The sequence below is a fragment of the Hyperolius riggenbachi genome, chromosome 10, assembly GCF_040937935.1.
Source record: "Hyperolius riggenbachi isolate aHypRig1 chromosome 10, aHypRig1.pri, whole genome shotgun sequence".
Taxonomy (NCBI): Eukaryota; Metazoa; Chordata; class Amphibia; order Anura; family Hyperoliidae; genus Hyperolius; species Hyperolius riggenbachi.
This window is the reverse complement of record NC_090655.1, coordinates 92000658-92019120: the sequence shown is the minus strand read 5'-3', so window position 1 is coordinate 92019120 and position 18463 is coordinate 92000658. Positions and strand designations below refer to the sequence as shown.

General features: G+C 44.0%; 1 protein-coding gene across 2 annotated transcripts in view; it reads right to left on the bottom strand.

The window, feature by feature from the left end:
- Positions 1-8575: 8575 nt before the first annotated feature.
- ANKRD22 (ankyrin repeat domain 22) overlaps positions 8576-18463 on the bottom strand; it is a 31684-nt gene continuing 21796 nt past the window's right edge. For both annotated transcript variants that reach the window (XM_068258277.1, XM_068258276.1), the window contains exon 6: positions 8576-10089. In XM_068258277.1, coding sequence (XP_068114378.1) covers positions 10012-10089 — 78 coding nt within the window. In that variant the 3' untranslated portion in view covers positions 8576-10011. The remainder of the gene's footprint in view (positions 10090-18463) is intronic.

Sequence of the window (18463 nt, the reverse complement as noted above, 5' to 3'; positions counted from 1 at the left end):
CTGGGTTTCTTGTGTTGTAGCAAGAATTCCCTAGATGGACTGTTGAAGTAGCATCTTATGGTTGTCCACACTGCACAAGTGTCCTTTAGGCACTCCTGTTTCCTCCCACATCCCCATTCCCCTTACCCATTTCATTTACTCCCCTCATTATGTGACCCCCACTTCCTCATGTGTCAACAATTTACATACCCCCCATCATGTGTCTAGATATGAAATGTACCACATGGAGCATGGCTGCCTCCTCACTCAGCTTCTGATATTGTACAGATGGAATGGACATGATGGATGTGCCTTAGGCCCCTTTCACACTACAGCTAGTTTCCAGCGTTTCAAACAACTATGATAGTTTGCGTTGACCAAGGTGAAATGAAAGTCCATAGGGTTTCATTTTACCTTTCACATCCGATGCTGCGTTGCGGTACGACGCACCTGGGAGCATTTTAACTTCGGGAATCTGCATTTCCCCGTCGGATTAATTACTACCGCCGCTACTCAGCGTCGCATTGCAGATTCCCGACGACACATCGCAGCCTATTCAACGAGTGCAGGAGCCGTTCTCCTGCACACGTTGTAATGTGAAAGAGGCCTTAGAGAAAATAGAGGATAGCAGTGGGGCTGAGTGAGGGCATATTGCCAAGGCTGGTAACTGTATTCAGCAGCATAGTTCATGGTGAACTCTGCGGTAAAGACTCATAGCTTGCTGTTAAGCAGTTTGGGTAATCTTTGAAATCCTACCTTTTAAAAACTATACCTTTATTTTAAAGGACACCTGTAATAACAAAAAACAAAAGAAACAAACAAGTTTCACTTACCTGGGGCTTCTGCCAGCCCCCTGCAGCCACCCTGTGCCCGAGCCGGTCTAAACAATCCTCTAGTTCTCCACCACGGCTCAGTTTCACTTTTGCCTGTCGCTGGCCACTGCACCTGTGCGCATCCTCGTTCACGCTCCCATCACCGGAAACGTCCTGGGTAGACGCAGTAAGGAGTTTTCTCGCACTGTGCAGGACATTCCCGGGGACGGGAGCACAAAGACCCATGTGGCCAGGCGCAGTGGCCGTTGACTTGTAAGTCGGTAAAAGTGAAATGGAGCCACGGCAGGGGACCGGAAGGATCATTCCAGGACGGCACATGCACAGGGCGGCTACAAGCGGCTGGCAGAAGCCCCAGGCAAGTGATTTTTTTTTACGTTACTACAGGTTTCCTTTAATATTATAGAAAAAGACATGCAAGGAAAAAAAAAAAAAAAAAAAAAAAAAAAAAAAAAAGGACAGATCAGCACTAGTCTCAAACAAATCAGTGTATTGCTGGCTGTAATCAACCAAAGCACAGACATCAGCTACCATTCATCACTAACCTGCTTTGGGCCTCATGGATCCTTAAATCATAGCTAATGATTGGTTAAGGCTATGATTATGGGCCCATGAGGCCTGAAACCAGTGTTAGTTACCTGGTAACATCCTTTTTAGTAACCTCCAGGACAGGTCCACCATGAGACGACCTAGGCTCCTCCCAGGAACAGGAAACGTACCAATTGAGCACTCTATAAATTTTCAACTGACCCCTCTAACCTCAGTCAACCACAAGAACTGTTTTCCCATCAAAGAGGGTCATAATATCATCATAATACATATCTATACACATCTAAATCAATCTGTAAACATATATATGTATATATTTTTTCCCGTTATCCGGGTGGGTTACGGACCTGTCCTGGAGGTTACTAAAAAGGATGTTACCAGGTAACTAACACTGGTTTTTCCAGTAACCTCCAGGACAGGTCCACCATGAGAAGATGAGCAAGAAGATCTTACCAATTCTAGGGTGGGCCGACTGCCTGCAGAACTTTTTCTCCAAAGGATTGCTGTCTTGCAGTCATCAAATTCACCCTGTAATGTCTCGAGAAGGTGCCCATACTTGACCACGTAGCGGCTCTACAAATCTCTTCTGGCGTAGCACCCGCTCTGTAGGCCCATGATGTGGCAGCTGCCCTAGTTGAATGAGCCTTTAATGTACCTAGCAGTGTGGACCCTGCTAATCTATATGCCTCTTCTATACATAGTTTTATCCATTTAGCTATAGTTCTTTTAGACATCTTTCTTCCTTTTGTAGCGCCTGTGCTATTGATGAATAGGGCTCTTGATTCTCTGAAGTCTGCTACTCTATCTAAGTAAGCTATAAGAGACCTTTTGACATCTAAAGATGGTTCTTCTTTGAATGAGGGTAGTACAATTTCCTGCGATCTATGGAATCTAGTAGCTACCTTAGGAAGAAATTCTTCACATGTTTTTAATATCACCTTGTCGTTACTAGACAAAAGGGTTCATCACAGCATAATGCTTCCAGCTCGCTCACTCTTCTGGCTGAAGTAATAGCTACTAAAAAGATAACCTTCATTGTTAATTGTCTTAACGGAATCTCCGTAATAGGTTCAAACTGATCTCCCTTTAGAACTCTTAATACCAGGGATAAATCCCAGGGAGGAACTCTTCTATTTATAATGGGTTTCTTTCTTTCTATAGACCTAAAGAACTGAATGATAAGGGGATCGTTTGCTAATTTTCTGTCCATATAAGTGGATATTGCTGTCACCTGTACCTTTAATGTACTGAGAGCTATGTTCTTTTCTACTCCGTCCTGCAGAAACTCTAACACTGTGGGTATCAGTTCGCCAGAGAATCCTGTCTGCTCCTTCCACATGTTAAAAGTCTTCCAATATTTCAAATATATTTTTCTAGTTATCTTCTTTCTACAATCCAGAAGTGTACTGATCACTCTTTCGGAAACACCTCTCTTCCTTAGAGGAGACCTCTCAGAAGCCAGGCAGACAGGTTTAGATTTGGTATGCAATTTACACTTCCCTTCTGCACTTGTGCTAGCACTGTTCCGTGAGGGAGTCTCACGGGTCCTTCCAGCTTCATCTTTAGAAGGATCGGATACCAGCTTCTCCCTGGCCAGTCTGGAGCTATCAGGATTAATGTTGCTCTGGACTGTCTTAACTTCTGCAAAACTCGAGGTATCAATTGTATTGGTGGAAACGCGTATGCCTTCTCGAAGGTCCAAGTCTGGCTGAGCGCATCGACTGCCTCCGCCCCTTCTCCTGGATTTAAGGAATAAAACCTCTTGCACTTCGTGTTCCCTCTGTTTGCGAAGATATCTAATTGGGGCCGACCCCATCTCTTGACCAATGTTCTGAAGACCCTCCTGGATATCTCCATCTCTGAATTCGAGAGTCTGTGTCGACTTAGAAAATCTGCCATATTGTTCAATGAACCCTTCAGGTGGACTGCAGACAGGGATAGGAAGTTTTCCTCTGCCATTGTTAGGATCTCTATTGCTAGGTCTAGAAGTTTCTTTGACCTTGTACCCCCCTGACGGTTTATGTATGCTACTGTTGTCGTGTTGTCCGTTCTGATCTGTACGTGCTGTCCTCTCAAAAGCTGTACTGTTCGTATCAATGTCTCCTTTACTGCTCTTAGTTCTCTGTAATTTGATGATTGGTGTCTTATTACTCTTGTCCAGAGACCCTGGAACATCCTTCCGTTTAGATGAGCCCCCCATCCTAGAAGACTTGCATCTGTGGTAACGTAACTTTGTGCTGGAATTGTCCATAATCTTTCTTCGGTTAGGATTTTCTCTGACATCCACCATTCTAATGATCTTAGTACTGTCTCTGGACATGTTACCTCTCTCTCCAGATCGTCCTGTCTCTTGCTCCAGATTTCCATCAACCAACTTTGAAGTTGTCTTGTGTGTAATAACGCCCACTGGATTGCCGGAGATGTGGACGTCAGAAAACCCAGTATTCGCATGACCTCCCTTATCGTCAGTCTTGGATTTGTCATACAATCCTGTATTATCCTCCTTAATTTTATTATCTTCTCTTCTGTTAAGTACAGTCTTTCTTTTCCTGAGTCTATGACTGTCCCTAAAAACTGTATCCTTGATGTTGGTTTCAGTACTGATTTCTCCCAATTGATCAACCATCCGAGAGCTTGAAGTTGATCCAGTACCTTTTCCGTGTCCTCTCTTGCTTGTTGATGAGAGTCTGCCACTATTAGTAAGTCGTCTAGATAGGGAATTACTAGTATTCCCTTTTCGTGAAGATTCTTTACCACTTCCCCTATTACTTTGGTGAATATGCGGGGTGCCGATGAAATGCCGAAAGGCAGGACCTTGAATTGGAGATGCTGGATTGATTTGTTTTGTCTTACCGCAAATCTGAGAAATCTCTGTGATGATTCTCCTATCGGAATATGCCAATAGGCGTCTCTTAGATCTATATTTGTCATGAAACAGTTGGGGGTTAGCAAGTTTCTCACAGAGAAGATCGATTCCATCCTGAATCTTTGATAAGTCACAAACGGGTTTAAAGGTTTTAGGTTTAGAATTAACCTGAATTTCCCCGACGGTTTCTTTACAAGAAATATCGTAGAGTAAAATCCCTTGCGATGTTGATCGCAAGGAACTGGAACCACCACCTCCTCCTCTATCATATCCTTTATGATGCCTTGTAAGGCCTGACGTCTTTGTTTGTCCCTTGGCAGAGGAGTGGAAACAAACCTGTTTCTTGGAGATGATTGAAACTGAATCTTGTACCCTTGATTTACCAGACTGAGGATGAAATCGTTTCTGCTTATTTTCGTCCATTGTGAATAAAATTTTGTTAGACGACCCCCAACCTTTTCTTTGGCGTCACTTCTTTTCTTGAGCATCTGGGTTCCGAAAGGAAGGATTCCTTTTCGTTACCTCTCTATTGAAGGCCCAGGGCTTTCTCCTCTGCTGAGGTTTATCCCTGATCTCCTGCCTATTCTTTCTAAAGAACCTCTTATTCTGTATAAATTTTTTTCTTTGGGAATCCCTTCTTTCTATCCCCTGTTCTCTCCAGTATTTCGTCCAGTTGGGCCCCAAATAACAGGTCTCCATCAAAGGGTATGTTACACACCCTTGTCTTTGAGGCCTGACTGCCTTCCCAATTCTTGATCCATAAATTACGTCTTGCGGAATTAATTAAGGCAGAAGTTCTAGCATTCACCCTTATGTTCTCGGCTGCCGCGTCCGTTATATAATCTGTAGCTTTTGATACTACCTCCAAAGATTCTAGTATTTCTTCTTTAGATGCTCCTCTCTCTACCTTGTCTTCAACGTCTTTCACCCATAAGGCTAATACCCTGGACACACATGTCGTAGCGGCTGCAGGTCTAAAATTTGCTCCCGCTGAAGTCCATGCCTTCTTAAGGGCAAACTCCACCTTTTTATCCTGTGGGTCCTTAAGATATCCTAGATCCTCAAAGGCTAATTCGTTATCTTTATTGACTTGAGAGAAAGCTGCGTCAAGTCTAGGACATCGGTCCCAAACCTTGGCGTCCGTCTCGGTAAATGGAAATCTCTTCATAAATCCCTTGGACATAAATAATTTCCTATCTGGGAATTTCCACTGACTCAGAATAGTATTCTTTGTTGATCTATGTACTGGAAATGTGAGTGGCTCATCTGGTTCCATTCCCTGGTACAGTCTATCATGTAACGATATCTCTTCCGATTTCTTTGGTTCAATTTTTAAAGTTTTATTGATTGCTAATATCAGCTGATCAGTCTCATCTGCCGGAAATCTGAATCTAGATATTTTCTTTATGTCTGATATACTTTCCATACTTTTGGTTGAAGATATATCAGAACCATTATCATCCTCATCTTCCCTCTCCTCTACCTCTTCATCCTCAGAGGAGGAAATGATAGGTCTCTTAGATGAGGTTTTACTTTTAGTTCTACACTTTGCTGGTTGTTCAGCCACTGCGTCCCCAGTATCAGGTACGGAAGTTGCTAGAACAGCCGTACTAGTGCTAGCATTAGATCTGTCTGTAGGTGGGACCATAGCCGAAGAAAAAACCTCCTTCAAAGACTTAATAGTATCTGACATTTCCTGCTTAACAGCTGTCATAATTTCATCTTTTAGGCCCCCCGATTGCTCCTGAATTATTTTAACCAGACAGGGTTGGCAAAACTGTTTACTGTATGTATTGGCAAGTTTTGTGTCACAGAGCGGGCAACGCCTCCTAGGCCTTGATGGGTCAGCAGATTCTGTGCCCTATAATGAAACACAGAAAAAAACCGAATGTCAATCCCTTGCTTCTAATTGCCGCTTATAAGGACACCCAGGTGTATGATTTCAGAGCGTGATTTTTATAATGTCTCCAACACCAGAACAGAAAAAAGGTATAAGTATAAGAATAGCAGTACATAAAACCTTTACTGAGGCTCCCTGAGAAATTTCAGAAAGAACAGGGTTTATCAAATACATAAACTGAGGTATGTGATAGCAACTAAGTAACACTAATGTCACACAACCTGCCCATATACACAACCTCTATGTATTCAAACCTCAGACAGACGTAATATATATATACATATGGATATACTCTGTTACAAATAGAGACCTCAGATCAGACGCTAAGCAGTATAACATGCCTTGCCTTAATTTCTATTCTCAGATAAGACCTCAGCATAGACGCGGCATAGGGCTCCTCGGCTCATACCATAAAGGTCACCAAGCCTTCCGCCCATCTTACCTTTCCTGGCTCCTGCTTAGCGTCCATCCTGCTCTGCTCGCACAATGAAATGCCGAGCTCTGCAGGCATCCGGCGTCTCTTCACTCGCGCCTTCCGGAAATGACGTCATGTATGGGCGGAAGTACGCACTCCGATCGCCGCCATTGAGGGCAACTCCACTGCCAGTCCCTCCGGACGCCCAGGTTTGCCCCACGTCACTTCCGGCGCGCCACAGCCTCCGCCACGAGTGAATCATGGACGCCGCTCGAGTCCTCGGAACCACCACCACCCGGGCAGCCATAACGCGTAGAAGAAGGTAAACCAGCACGCCTCAGACAGCTCTCCTCTCCGGGCCGGTCCACCATACATCGCCAACCAAAGGTCCCCAGCACACCTGGCTAGACGGACCGGCGAGCGACCTAGAGTACTCTTTCCTGGAACAGGAAACGTCAACTGAGGTTAGAGGGGTCAGTTGAAAATTTATAGAGTGCTCAATTGGTACGTTTCCTGTTCCTGGGAGGAGCCTAGGTCGTCTCATGGTGGACCTGTCCTGGAGGTTACTGGAAAAAACAGGTTAGTGATTGGAAGTGGATAGTAAATATTATATATTTATATTTGTTTCAGAAGTGCAGATCTGTCTTTTTGCTTGTCCATTTAACACTTGGCTTGGCAAACCTGGTATCCAGCACGGTCTCATATTTTTCGGGGATTTGAGTTGTGCACCCACTCTTCCCAGATTCTAGATCAATGTATTGGTGATCATGTCTAATGATAGTCACAGCCCATTGCTCATGGAATTTCCTCCAGAGGATTTACCTCAACAGATTTTTTTTTTTTTTCCCCTTCATAGACGTCCAGCAAATAAGAATCACAGACTATTGCATTCAGCTGTCCCAGAGGATGTCTGTGAGCAGCTGTTTTAACACTCAAATATCAGATCTAACAAAACTCTATTTACAAAATATGGACAAGTCAATTAATGTACAGTTATTTTATTTATTAAGCATGCAACTGCCGTGAGAACAAACACCAGGCTGTCCTTAAATAATAATAATTAAAAAAACCTTGCTGGGCATGCGGTGCAACCTACAACTACCAATCCATGAATTTCTTAGTCACCTTAAAGGGACACTTAAGTCAAAAAAAAAATGAGTTTTACTCACCTAGGGCTTCTAATAGCCCCCTGCAGCTGTCTGGTGCCCTCGCCGTCTCCCTCCGATCCTCCTGGCCCCGCCGGCAGCCACTTCCTGGTTCGGTGACAGGAGCTGACAGACTGGGGACGCGAGTGATTCTTCACGTTCCTAGACACATTAGCACCCTCTATGCTGCTATATGGTATATGATATATGCTATAGCAGCATAGATGGCGCTATTGTGGCCAGGAACGCGAAGAATCACTCGCGTCCCCAGCCTGTCAGCTCCTGTCACCGAAACAGGAAGTGGCTGCCGGCGGGGCCAGGAGGATCGGAGGGAGGCAGGGGGCTAGTGGAAGCCCCAGGTGAGTAAAACTCATTTTTTTTTACTTAAGTATCCCTTTAAATACAACTAGATATGACCCAAATGAGGATGGCAAACCGCAATCACCTAGTAGTAATCAATTATCCATTATTGCCATGCAAATGTTGTATTTCCTCTACATACCTGAGGGCTTTTTCACATGGGCAGTTAACATGAGTGACTCGTCTGCCTGCCATCTGAATATACATCTGAATGTGTGGCAGCACTAGAGGTCATATGCAATCTATAGCATTCTAATGGCACAGTGTGTCAATAGCTGCTGACACACATGTCTTGACAAATGTCACCACTAGGTGGCAGAAGTTGAACTTAATTACACAGAAATTACACACTGCACCCTTTTCACTCAGTCTGACTGCATTACATGAACTCAATTACAGTTCATTTCAGTTGTGTCAGTTTAATAGGAACAGGCATCAAAGCAACATGGGTCACTTGGTTAGGTGACAGATAATCTTGTAATTATGGTTTAGAGCATTTAAAAGAAAATAGACAATCTACAATTAGCATCTTTATGTGGAAAACTTTATTAGGTTTAAAATAAAAAAACAAAAAAAAAATTGGCACTTCATAAACAACAATGCAAAAACAGGAGGTTTGGGGCTTTAGGAGTAGAAATAAAGTTGCAGCGGTTTCAAAAACCAATATCCAGTGTTGCAGTTTCTTGTATTACCCGATCTATACATCTATTGCTAACAGTGTAGCAAGCTGAAGAATGGGAAGAAGAATCTGGTTTTATAGAAAATAAAGCCACCTTTTTTTAGGTGCACTGCAGAAAATATGGTTGAAGATAACATAGTTATGGCTCTGCCCACATTTTGACCACACCTACAACCCCCCCTCTTAATAAAAAAAAAAAGTCCAGAATTTTTTGCCTTGGTCTGAAAAATGAAATAGGTTAGCAACCCAGCCATATTCTTGATCTCTCTGCATATGTTTGGCAGTATAAGGTTGTACATTCAGGTTATGTTACAGCTCCCATAATGCACTCCTCTGGTTCTGATGAAACCTGTGGCACTGCAGCAAGCTCCCATAATGCACTCCACTGGTTCAGATGAAACCTTTGACATGCAGGTAGTATGCCCATAACAGAAGCGTCTTTACATACTACCACATAGAACACAGCAGAACAGAGAAAGCTTACTTACATTAGGCTCTGTGATAGTAGCTACACATATAGCATTTCAGCTCAAGCGTTTTTAGTGCAAGTCTGCATTTAAGCAGCATGTGATATAACTTGATAAGGCCACTAATGACAGTATGTTTTCCCATGTGAAACATTAGAATTAAGACAACAAGTGGCTATTGGACTAAACATGACATAAGGTGAGAAGGATTGTGTGCACCCTAGACTGCAAGCTCTTTAGGGCAGGGTGCAGTGGCGTAGCAACAGGGCATGCAGAGATAGCAGCCACATCAGGTCCCCTGGAGCAGAGGGGCGCTCCTTCAACTGCTGTACTATCTATTGGTGCCAGCCTACACCTCTCTGACACTGCAGCTGTGTTTGGCAGGTTTTGGTGCTCCACAGCAAATGTTATGTATGAGCACTAAAGTGGGCCCACTTTAAGACGTACTGGGGCCTAGAGCTTCTAAGCTTTGCCATTGGCAGGGTGCACCCCTCCTCCATGTCCTGTTATAAATAAGTGTAAAGAATAGAATAATTTTGTTTTTCCATTCAGGAAAAAAACTTCCCCAGTTCCAGTAAAAATATAGGTTCGATTCAAACACCTTGGTAATACTTCATGATTGAGGACAGTGCTAGACACGATATTAAATAACAGATATGCATATAACAAAATGCACATGTATACAGCATAGACACTTGACACAAGTAAATGCCTTTCATATGCAAGCTGTACAAATAGTTCTCTAGTGCCCGTTCCCCACAAGTGCGTTGTGTGTTCTCGGCTCCTCCTCCAAGCTACATGCAGACATGTTCCCAGCAAAACTAAGATGACTTTTCCATCAGGTGCAAGATATTATTAAATCTTAATCTCTGTGCAATGTCAAATGAACTTTCACCTTCCTGTGGGGTAAAAACAAAAAAAAAAAAAAAACACATTAGGAAATTATTATTACCAAGTTTATGTTTTGACCAGATTTTGTAAAAAAAAAAAAAAAAAAAATATATATATATATATATATATATATATATATATATATATATATAGTGGCAGATAGCACATCAAAAGGAAAATCGAAAAAATAAACCTTAAATAAAAGATAGCAACTGATTTGCATTTCATTGAGTGAAATAAGTTTTTGAACCCTCTAACAATAAAAGACTTAATACTTAGTGGAAAAACCCTTGTTTGCAAGCACAGAGGTCAAACGTTTCTTGTAATTGATGACCAAGTTTGCACACATTTTAGGAGGAATGTTGGTCAACTCCTCTTTGCAGATCATCTCTAAATCCCTAAGGTTTCGAGGCTGTCTCTGTGCAACTCTGAGCTTGAGCTCCCTCCATAGGTTTTCTATTGGATTAAGGTCCGGAGACTGACTAGGCCACTCCATGACCTTAATGTGCTTCTTCTTGAGCCACTCCTTTGTTGCCTTTGCTGTATGTTTTGGGTCATTGTCGTGCTGGAACACCCATGCACGACCCATTTTCAGTTTCCTGGCAGAGGGAAGGAGGTTGAAATGAAACTGTTCTGAGACTTTTCATTTCTTTGTCATTGGACAAACTTACAAAGTGTGTGTGTGTGTATGTGTGTGTATGTGTGTGTATGTGTGTGTATGTGTGTGTGTATGTGTGTGTGTATGTGTGTGTGTATGTGTGTGTGTATGTGTGTGTGTATGTGTGTGTGTATGTGTGTGTGTGTATGTGTGTGTGTATGTGTGTGTGTATGTGTGTGTGTATGTGTGTGTGTGTATGTGTATGTGTGTGTGTATGTGTGTGTGTATGTGTGTGTGTGTATGTGTGTGTGTGTGTATGTGTATGTGTATGTGTATGTGTATATAATATCCCCAGACCATCCAGTTAGAATCCTTTTTTATATCAGCTAAAATCTGAAAATCTAATTGGTTGCTCTGGACTGCTGTTCCATTTTTTTTTTCTTCCTGCAGAGTACCCAGATAGCTCTAGACATTGGTGGGGTAATGGACAGGGAACACAGGGTTTAGCTATTATGTAGGCAGGGGCGTAACTAGAAATCACTGGGCCCCCCTGCGAATATTTGGATGGGGCCCCCCCCCCATAGGTGCCAAATAATCGTAATGGGGCAGCGTTTCACTGTAAATTAATTGTAAAGTGGGCAGCATTTTACCAGACAATCGTAATGTGGGCCAGAAAATCATAATGTGGGCAGAGTTCACCAGAAAATCGTAATGTGGGCACCAGTCACCAGAAAATTGTAACGTGGACAGCATTCACCAGACAATCGTAATGTGGGCAGCGTTCACCAGAAAATCGTAATGTGGGCACCAGTCACCAGAAAATCGTAACGTGAGCAGCAGTCACCAGAAAATTGTAACGTGGACAGCATTCACCAGACAATCGTAATGTGGGCAGCGTTCACCAGAATATCGTAATGTGGGCAGCAGTCACCAGAAAATCGCCATGTGGGCAGCAGTCACCAGAAAATCGCCATGTGGGCAGCAGTCACCAGAAAATCCTAATGTGGGCAGCAGTCACCAGAATATCGTAATGTGGGCAGCAGTCAGTCACCAGAATATCATAATGTGGGCAGCACACACCAGAAAATCCTAATGTGGGCAGCAGTCACCAGAAAATCGCAATGTGGGCAGCAGTCACCATAAAATCCTAATGTGGGCAGCATACACCAGAAAATCGTAATGTGGGCAGCAGACACCAGAAAATCGCAATGTGGGCAGCAGACACCAGAAAATCGCAATGTGGGCAGCAGACACCAGAAAATCATAATATGGGCAGCAGACACCAGAAAATCATAATATGGGCAGCAGACACCTGAAAATCGTAATGTGGGCAGCAGACACCTGAAAATCGCAATGTGGGCAGCAGACACCTGAAAATCGCAATGTGGGCAGCAGACACCTGAAAATCGCAATGTGGGCAGCAGACACCTGAAAATCGCAATGTGGGCAGCAGACACCTGAAAATCGCAATGTGGGCAGCAGACACCTGAAAATCGTAATGTGGGCAGCAGACACCAGAAAATCGTAATGTGGGCAGCAGACACCTGAAAATCCCCCTGCAGAATTTCAGAGCGGGCCCGGCCCCCCCCCCCCCCCCCCGCTTCCGGAAGTGATGTCAGCCGCTAGAGCGAGAAGGCGGCGATGGAACGCAAGAACGCAAGGAAGAAGGTATGTATCCCGCCGCCGCTGCTGCCCGCTGCCCACACACATTCACTAGCTGGAGGGGGCCGCAGAGGGGAGAGCCCCGAGGTGAGGGAGAGGGGGGAACTTCCCCTCTCCCCGCCGACTGTGGGCAAGGCTTTCCACTCATGCTGCCACCCCTCCAGCCCCCAAAAAACGGCCCCGAGCGGGCCCCACGGGGGGGGCCGGGCCCCCCCATGGGCGCAGGCGCTGCAGGGCCTATTGTTACGCCCCTGCCGAGCCCCACATTGGCACATATAATAATGGTAACCATAGGTTGGGGGCAGTTTTGTAGCTGAGTAGCACTGGGTCCCAGTTCAAGTTTTACATTTCCCCCCTCCTCCCCAAGCACTCTATACATAACAGTTCATTTGGTGGAACAAAACCTGCCAAGAAAATCCACAGTATGGGCTGGTGCACACCACAGCGGTTCATGAGCGTTTTAAAAAATGCTAGCGGTTTGAAAACCGATTGGGTAATGTATTTCAACGGGCTGGTGCACGCCAGAGCAGTTCGTTATTTCCACAAAATGCAAACTCGGGGGCTGCAGCATTTTTTAGATTTCAGCCTCAATGTTAAAGTATAGGAAAGTTGAAAACTGCTCTTATAAAACACTAGATCAGAGCGGTTTTCCAGGTGTTCTTGTTACAGAAGCTGTTCAGTAATGGCTTTACTCTAACAACATATGAAATCTACTACCCAAACGCTCCAAAAAACGCTAGGCATGCCTAGAATCGCTCTTAAAATCTGCTTCAAAAACCTTTAGCATTTTGCGGATCTGCTAGAGGTTTTTGGTGTGCACTGGGCCTCAGAGAGATGAAAGCAGAGGAGAGGAACCGTGTATTCATGGTTACCACTATTCAAAGCATCAATACAAGTGATCAAATACCAGCAGATTTTATTATATATCTTTCGCTAATTCAACATGAAAACTGCACAAAACCCTCTTAAAATCTGCCATGTCCCCTGAAAACCCCCCATCTTGGGAATTTCTATTCCAAACTTCGATTTTAAAGAGACACTGAAGCGAAAAAAAAAATTATGATATGATTTGTATGTGTAGTACAGCTAAGAAATAAAACATTGAGATCAGATACATCAGTCTAATTGTTTCCAGTACAGGAAGAGTTAAGACACTCCAGTTGTTATCTCTATACAAAAAAGCCATTAATATCTACGACTTTCAAAGTCGTGGAGAGGGCTGTTTTCTGACTTTTATTATCTTAACTGTTCCTTAACTAATTACTTTTTATCTGCCAGAGGAGAGGTCATTAGTTCACAGACTGCTCTGAAAGAATCATTTTGAATGCTGAGTCTTGTGTAATCTGCACATATTAGAGAATGATGCAATGTTAGAAAAAACACTATATACCTGAAAATAAAAATATGAGAATATTTTCTTTGCTGCTAATCTTCTAGTAATTATTCATAGTACACAACCAATTCACTATAGCATATATTTTTTTCGCTTCTGTGTCTCTTTAAATCCAGTAAGCATGCAGTGCAGTTCTCGTGTTCTGTGTAGCTCAATATCAATTTCACTAGTGTAGAAGACAGAAAGTCTGACTCTGCTATCACACTGTATAATGGCGTTCGTGATGCGGTGCATCGCACGTATCGCCAAAAACAGGGAACACAGCGTTAGTACACAGTGTTCCCTGTCTGGCAATCAGCCAATCAGGAAGTGACACGCACTTGCGGTCACTTCCTGCTTTTGCAGTCACTTCCTGCTGTGGAAACTTATTATAAAAACTAGTAGACTCAAGCCCGTTTAAAAAAAGGCTCTTGGTCTGTTTTTTGCCCGCCACTTGTGCACGCGCACCTGTGTTCACCCATCCGCCCGCAAACATGCCTGCCCGGCTCACTGGCCCCGTCCTCAAGTCCCAACGGCTGTCTGGATCTGTGCTGCGCACATGCGCAGTAGCAGAAAACACGGGCCCAGCGACACAGAGAGTGTACGCAGGGACACTTGTCTCTTATTAGGTAGGATACACTTCAGCGCATGCGCACCGCGATGCCAACGGTTTTTTTTTTTTAAAACATGCATCGCCATAGACCAACATGACTTCCAGGCCGACACAGATCACCGCAGGTCCCTCACGGTAATTTAGTTCTGCGCTAGCGTTAAATTGGGTACTTCCAGCGCAGCGTACCGCAACGTGGGACGTATGAACTTCCCCATAGGCTTTCATTAGGCTGCAATAGCAGTGAGGCTATTTACCACACTGTGCCAGGGTGAACTGAATGGGAGTTCATTTATTCTATGTACCACACGTCAAACTTCACAGAGAGTTAGGTAGTCTCCTAGCAGGTGTCGCTGGGTAGTAGAAAAGCAGTGGGCGCCGGGTAAAGTTTAGCCTGGCAGCAAGATTCTTCTTCCAACATATCCTATCCTAATTTGTCAAAGGAAAGAAGGTTTGGCATTGGCAGCATGCACAGCTGGCAGGCCCTGTTGCCCCTCCCCATTTTTTAACATGGTGACAGAGAGCAAGAGTCCCAATTAAAAAGGAACCTGAGGTGAGAGAGAGATATATGGAGGCTACCATATTTATTTCCTTTTCAACAATACCTCTTGCCTGGCAGTCCTGCTGATGTTTATGGCCAGTGTCTGAATCACACACCTGAAACATGCATGCAGCTACCGGTAATCTTCTCAGAAGTATCTGCCCCCCCCCCCCCCCTCTTTTTTTTTTTTTTGCTATGAAGCTTGTTAGTAATTAGTTAATCAAGCTTTGTTGTTTAACCACTTTGCATCCAGACCTTGTTTTCCCCTTATTGACCAGAGCAGTTTTGACGCTTTAGCGGTGTCCCTTTTTAATCAGCCATAACTTTATCCCTACTCACAACACCTAAATGATCTAGGTATCGTTTTTTTCAGGACAAACTAGACTTTCATTGGCGGGTATTTTGTCCCTAGACCAAAAAAGTTTTCTATGCATTTTAATGGGAAAAAGAGGGGAAAAAATGAAAAAAATGCATTTTTGCTCAGTTTTTATCAATTACAGTTTAAAAATAAAAAGTGCCACAGAAGATAAAAACATGTCACCAGTATTCTGTCCCCCAGTTTAGATAGCAAAATGTGTCCCGAGTATCAGACCCCCCCTTATAGCCAGATGTGTCCCCAATATCAGTCACCCCCAGTATAGCCCGATGTGTCCTCTGTGTTTGGCACCTCCCAGCATAGATAGATGTATCCCCAGGATTGCTGCCCCTCATGTGTCCATATGTGTCCCCAGGAATAGTGGTCCCCCATTATAGCCAGATGCGCCCTCAGGATTAGCAGGTGCACCCTGGATTAGGGCCCCCCACCATTATAGCCAGTATAAACTTATACGCATAAATTAAAATTGTACCCCCTCTTATTTTATTGTCCCCCCCCCCCAGCTGCACATTTTACCCCCCACCCCCCACCAGGGGTCCACGCACCCCCATAGGAGCCAGCCAGATCCCCCACCCCCCACCTAGGCAGCCCCCTCGGTGGCCAGATCTGTTAAAAAAAAAAAAAGGATTAGAAAGCAGCCTGACTCACCTTATCTCGTTCCAGCGACCAGCCTGCAGCCCAAGCCTCCGATCGCCGCTCTGCACGCAGCCCTGTGATGCCGGTTACCGGGTCCCGGCTTGATGACGTCATCAAGCCGGGACTCCGCTATTCAGCATCACAGGGCTGCGTGCAGAGCGGCGATCGGAGGCTTGGGCTGCAGGCTGGTCGCTGGAACAGGAAAAGGTGAGTCAGGCTGCTTTCTGATCCTTTTCTTTTAGCAGATCCGACCACGGAGGGGAGAGATGAATGATCACGCTGTTTGCTACAGCGGTGATCGTTCATCCGCGGGGGGGGGGGGGGGGGGGGGGGGGTTACTAATTGGCTACAAGGGAACATTTTCCCTTTCACCAATTAGTATTGCAGCTGTTAGTGCTGGGAGGTGCGCTCTGAAGCGCACCTGTTCCTGCACAACAGGGCTGCAAGCAGGTCAGTATATCTACGTCGCTGTGGCTTGGAGAGAGCCACAGCTGACGTAGATATACTGTATTAAAGGACAAAGTGGTTAAAACAAAAACAAAAAATAAAAACCCTTGAAATAAGAAATATCTTACCCATGTCAGGGCAGGAGGATCCGTGGGATAGCTGGGCAATGTGCATTATTTAGAAGGAAATAAATATGTCTACCTCCATATGTCTCTCACCTTGGGTTCTCTTTAAAGGGGAACTTCAGCTTAAACAAACATACTGTCATTAAGTTACATTAGTTATGTTATTTAAAATAGATAGGTAATATAATCTCTTACCCACTCTGTTTTAAAAGAACAGACAAATGTTTGTGATTTCATGGGGGCAGCCATCTTTTTGGCTGAAAGGAGGTGACAGGTAGCATGAGACACAGTTCCAACTGTCCTGTGTCCTAATCACCCCTCCCAGCTGCGCATGCTAGGCTTCAAATCTCAAATTAAAGAAAAAAAAATTGCACCAAAACAGCCGAAGGGGAACAACATCATCAGAATCATGCTTTGCACATCAGAGAAACAACACTTTGAGGCTGTGAAACTGTTAACCCTCCTGGCGGTTTGAAAAATTCCGCCAGGAGGCAGCGCGGCAGTTTTTTTTTTTTTTTTAAATCATGTAGCGAGCCCAGGGCTCGCTACATGATAGCCGCTGCTCAGCGGCATCCCCCCGCCCGCTTCGGAACGGGATTTCCTGGAGGGCTTCCCCTGTCGACGGGGCGGGATGATGTCAGCGACGTCATTGGGAGTCCCGATCCACCCCTCGGCGCTGCCTGGCACTAATTGGCCAGGCAGCGCACGGGGTCTGGGGGGGGGGGGGGGGGGCCCGCGCGCCGCAACGGACAGCGGCGATCGGGCGCGGGGCGGCAGAGAGTGTGCTGCCGCAGCTAGCAAAGTGCTAGCTGCGTCCAACAAAAAAAAAAATTAAGAAAATCGGCCGAGCAGGGCCGGAGAAAACCTCCTGCGCGGCTTACCCCGAACGTTACGGCCAGGAAGGTTAAAGAAACACCAAGCCTTTTCAGTGCTGCAGAGTAGATTTTTAGTCTGGAGGTTCACTTTAAGCCCAATTGCAGCAATCTCCATTTGGAGTGGATATTAGTACTATCAATTACCAAATACATCCCACCAAGTACCAACATTATTAATGGATTATGTGTAGGCAGATTATAAATGTCAGTAGTTTGCAGTACCATGCACTTTTTTGAAAACAAAAAAACAAAACAACAACAAAAACCTGTGTGACATACAGTGGGGGCCTGCACACACATTTTTTTTATATTTCTTCTATTACTAGTTCCACAGACTGTTAATAGTAATTAGAACTTTCAGTTGAAGCATCGAAGCTCTAAAGGAGAAAGATAAAGTGGTCTCTGGTTTGAAACACTGGAGGTGTGAATAAATATGGAGGTAAATAACAGAACCCTTACCTACTGGAAAGGGCTGTGATTGGAGGACCTGGAAGACACATTGGCCATATGCAATTCACTTTTTCACCTGAGTTTTTTCCTAGGTGATATTTTCACAACTTGTAAATAAAATTACTTTCAAACCACCAGCAAGCAAGAGAATACTTAAAATAATTTTTATAGTACTTTTTCACTTAATTGTTAGTTTTTTTTCCATTGTAATATGTTAATTAAGGAGATAATTTTTCAACTTCTATTTCAAATAACTTATTATCTCCCATTGGGCCATATGCAATTCACTTTTTCAGTTTTCTCCTAGGAGATAATTTTTCATTTTCGATTTAAAATAACTTTCCAGCACTTTTCAACTAAAAAGTACCGAAAAGTAAATGAAAAAGTACAATTAAAATTATTTTGAATGTGTCCTTGCTTTCTGGTGATTTAAAATGCATTTTATTGACACATTTAAAAATCTCACCTAGGAGAAAACTAAGGAGAAAAAGGTAATTGCATATGTACCATTGGGCCATATGCAATACACTTTTCACCTGGGTTTTCTCTTAGGTGAGATTTTCAAAACGTGTCATAAAATGACTTTTAAACTATCTGCAAACAAACAAATACTCAAAATAATGTTGACAGTAGTTTTTTCACCTACTTTTTGGTACTTTTCCCATTGTAAAATGCTAAAAAGTTATTTTA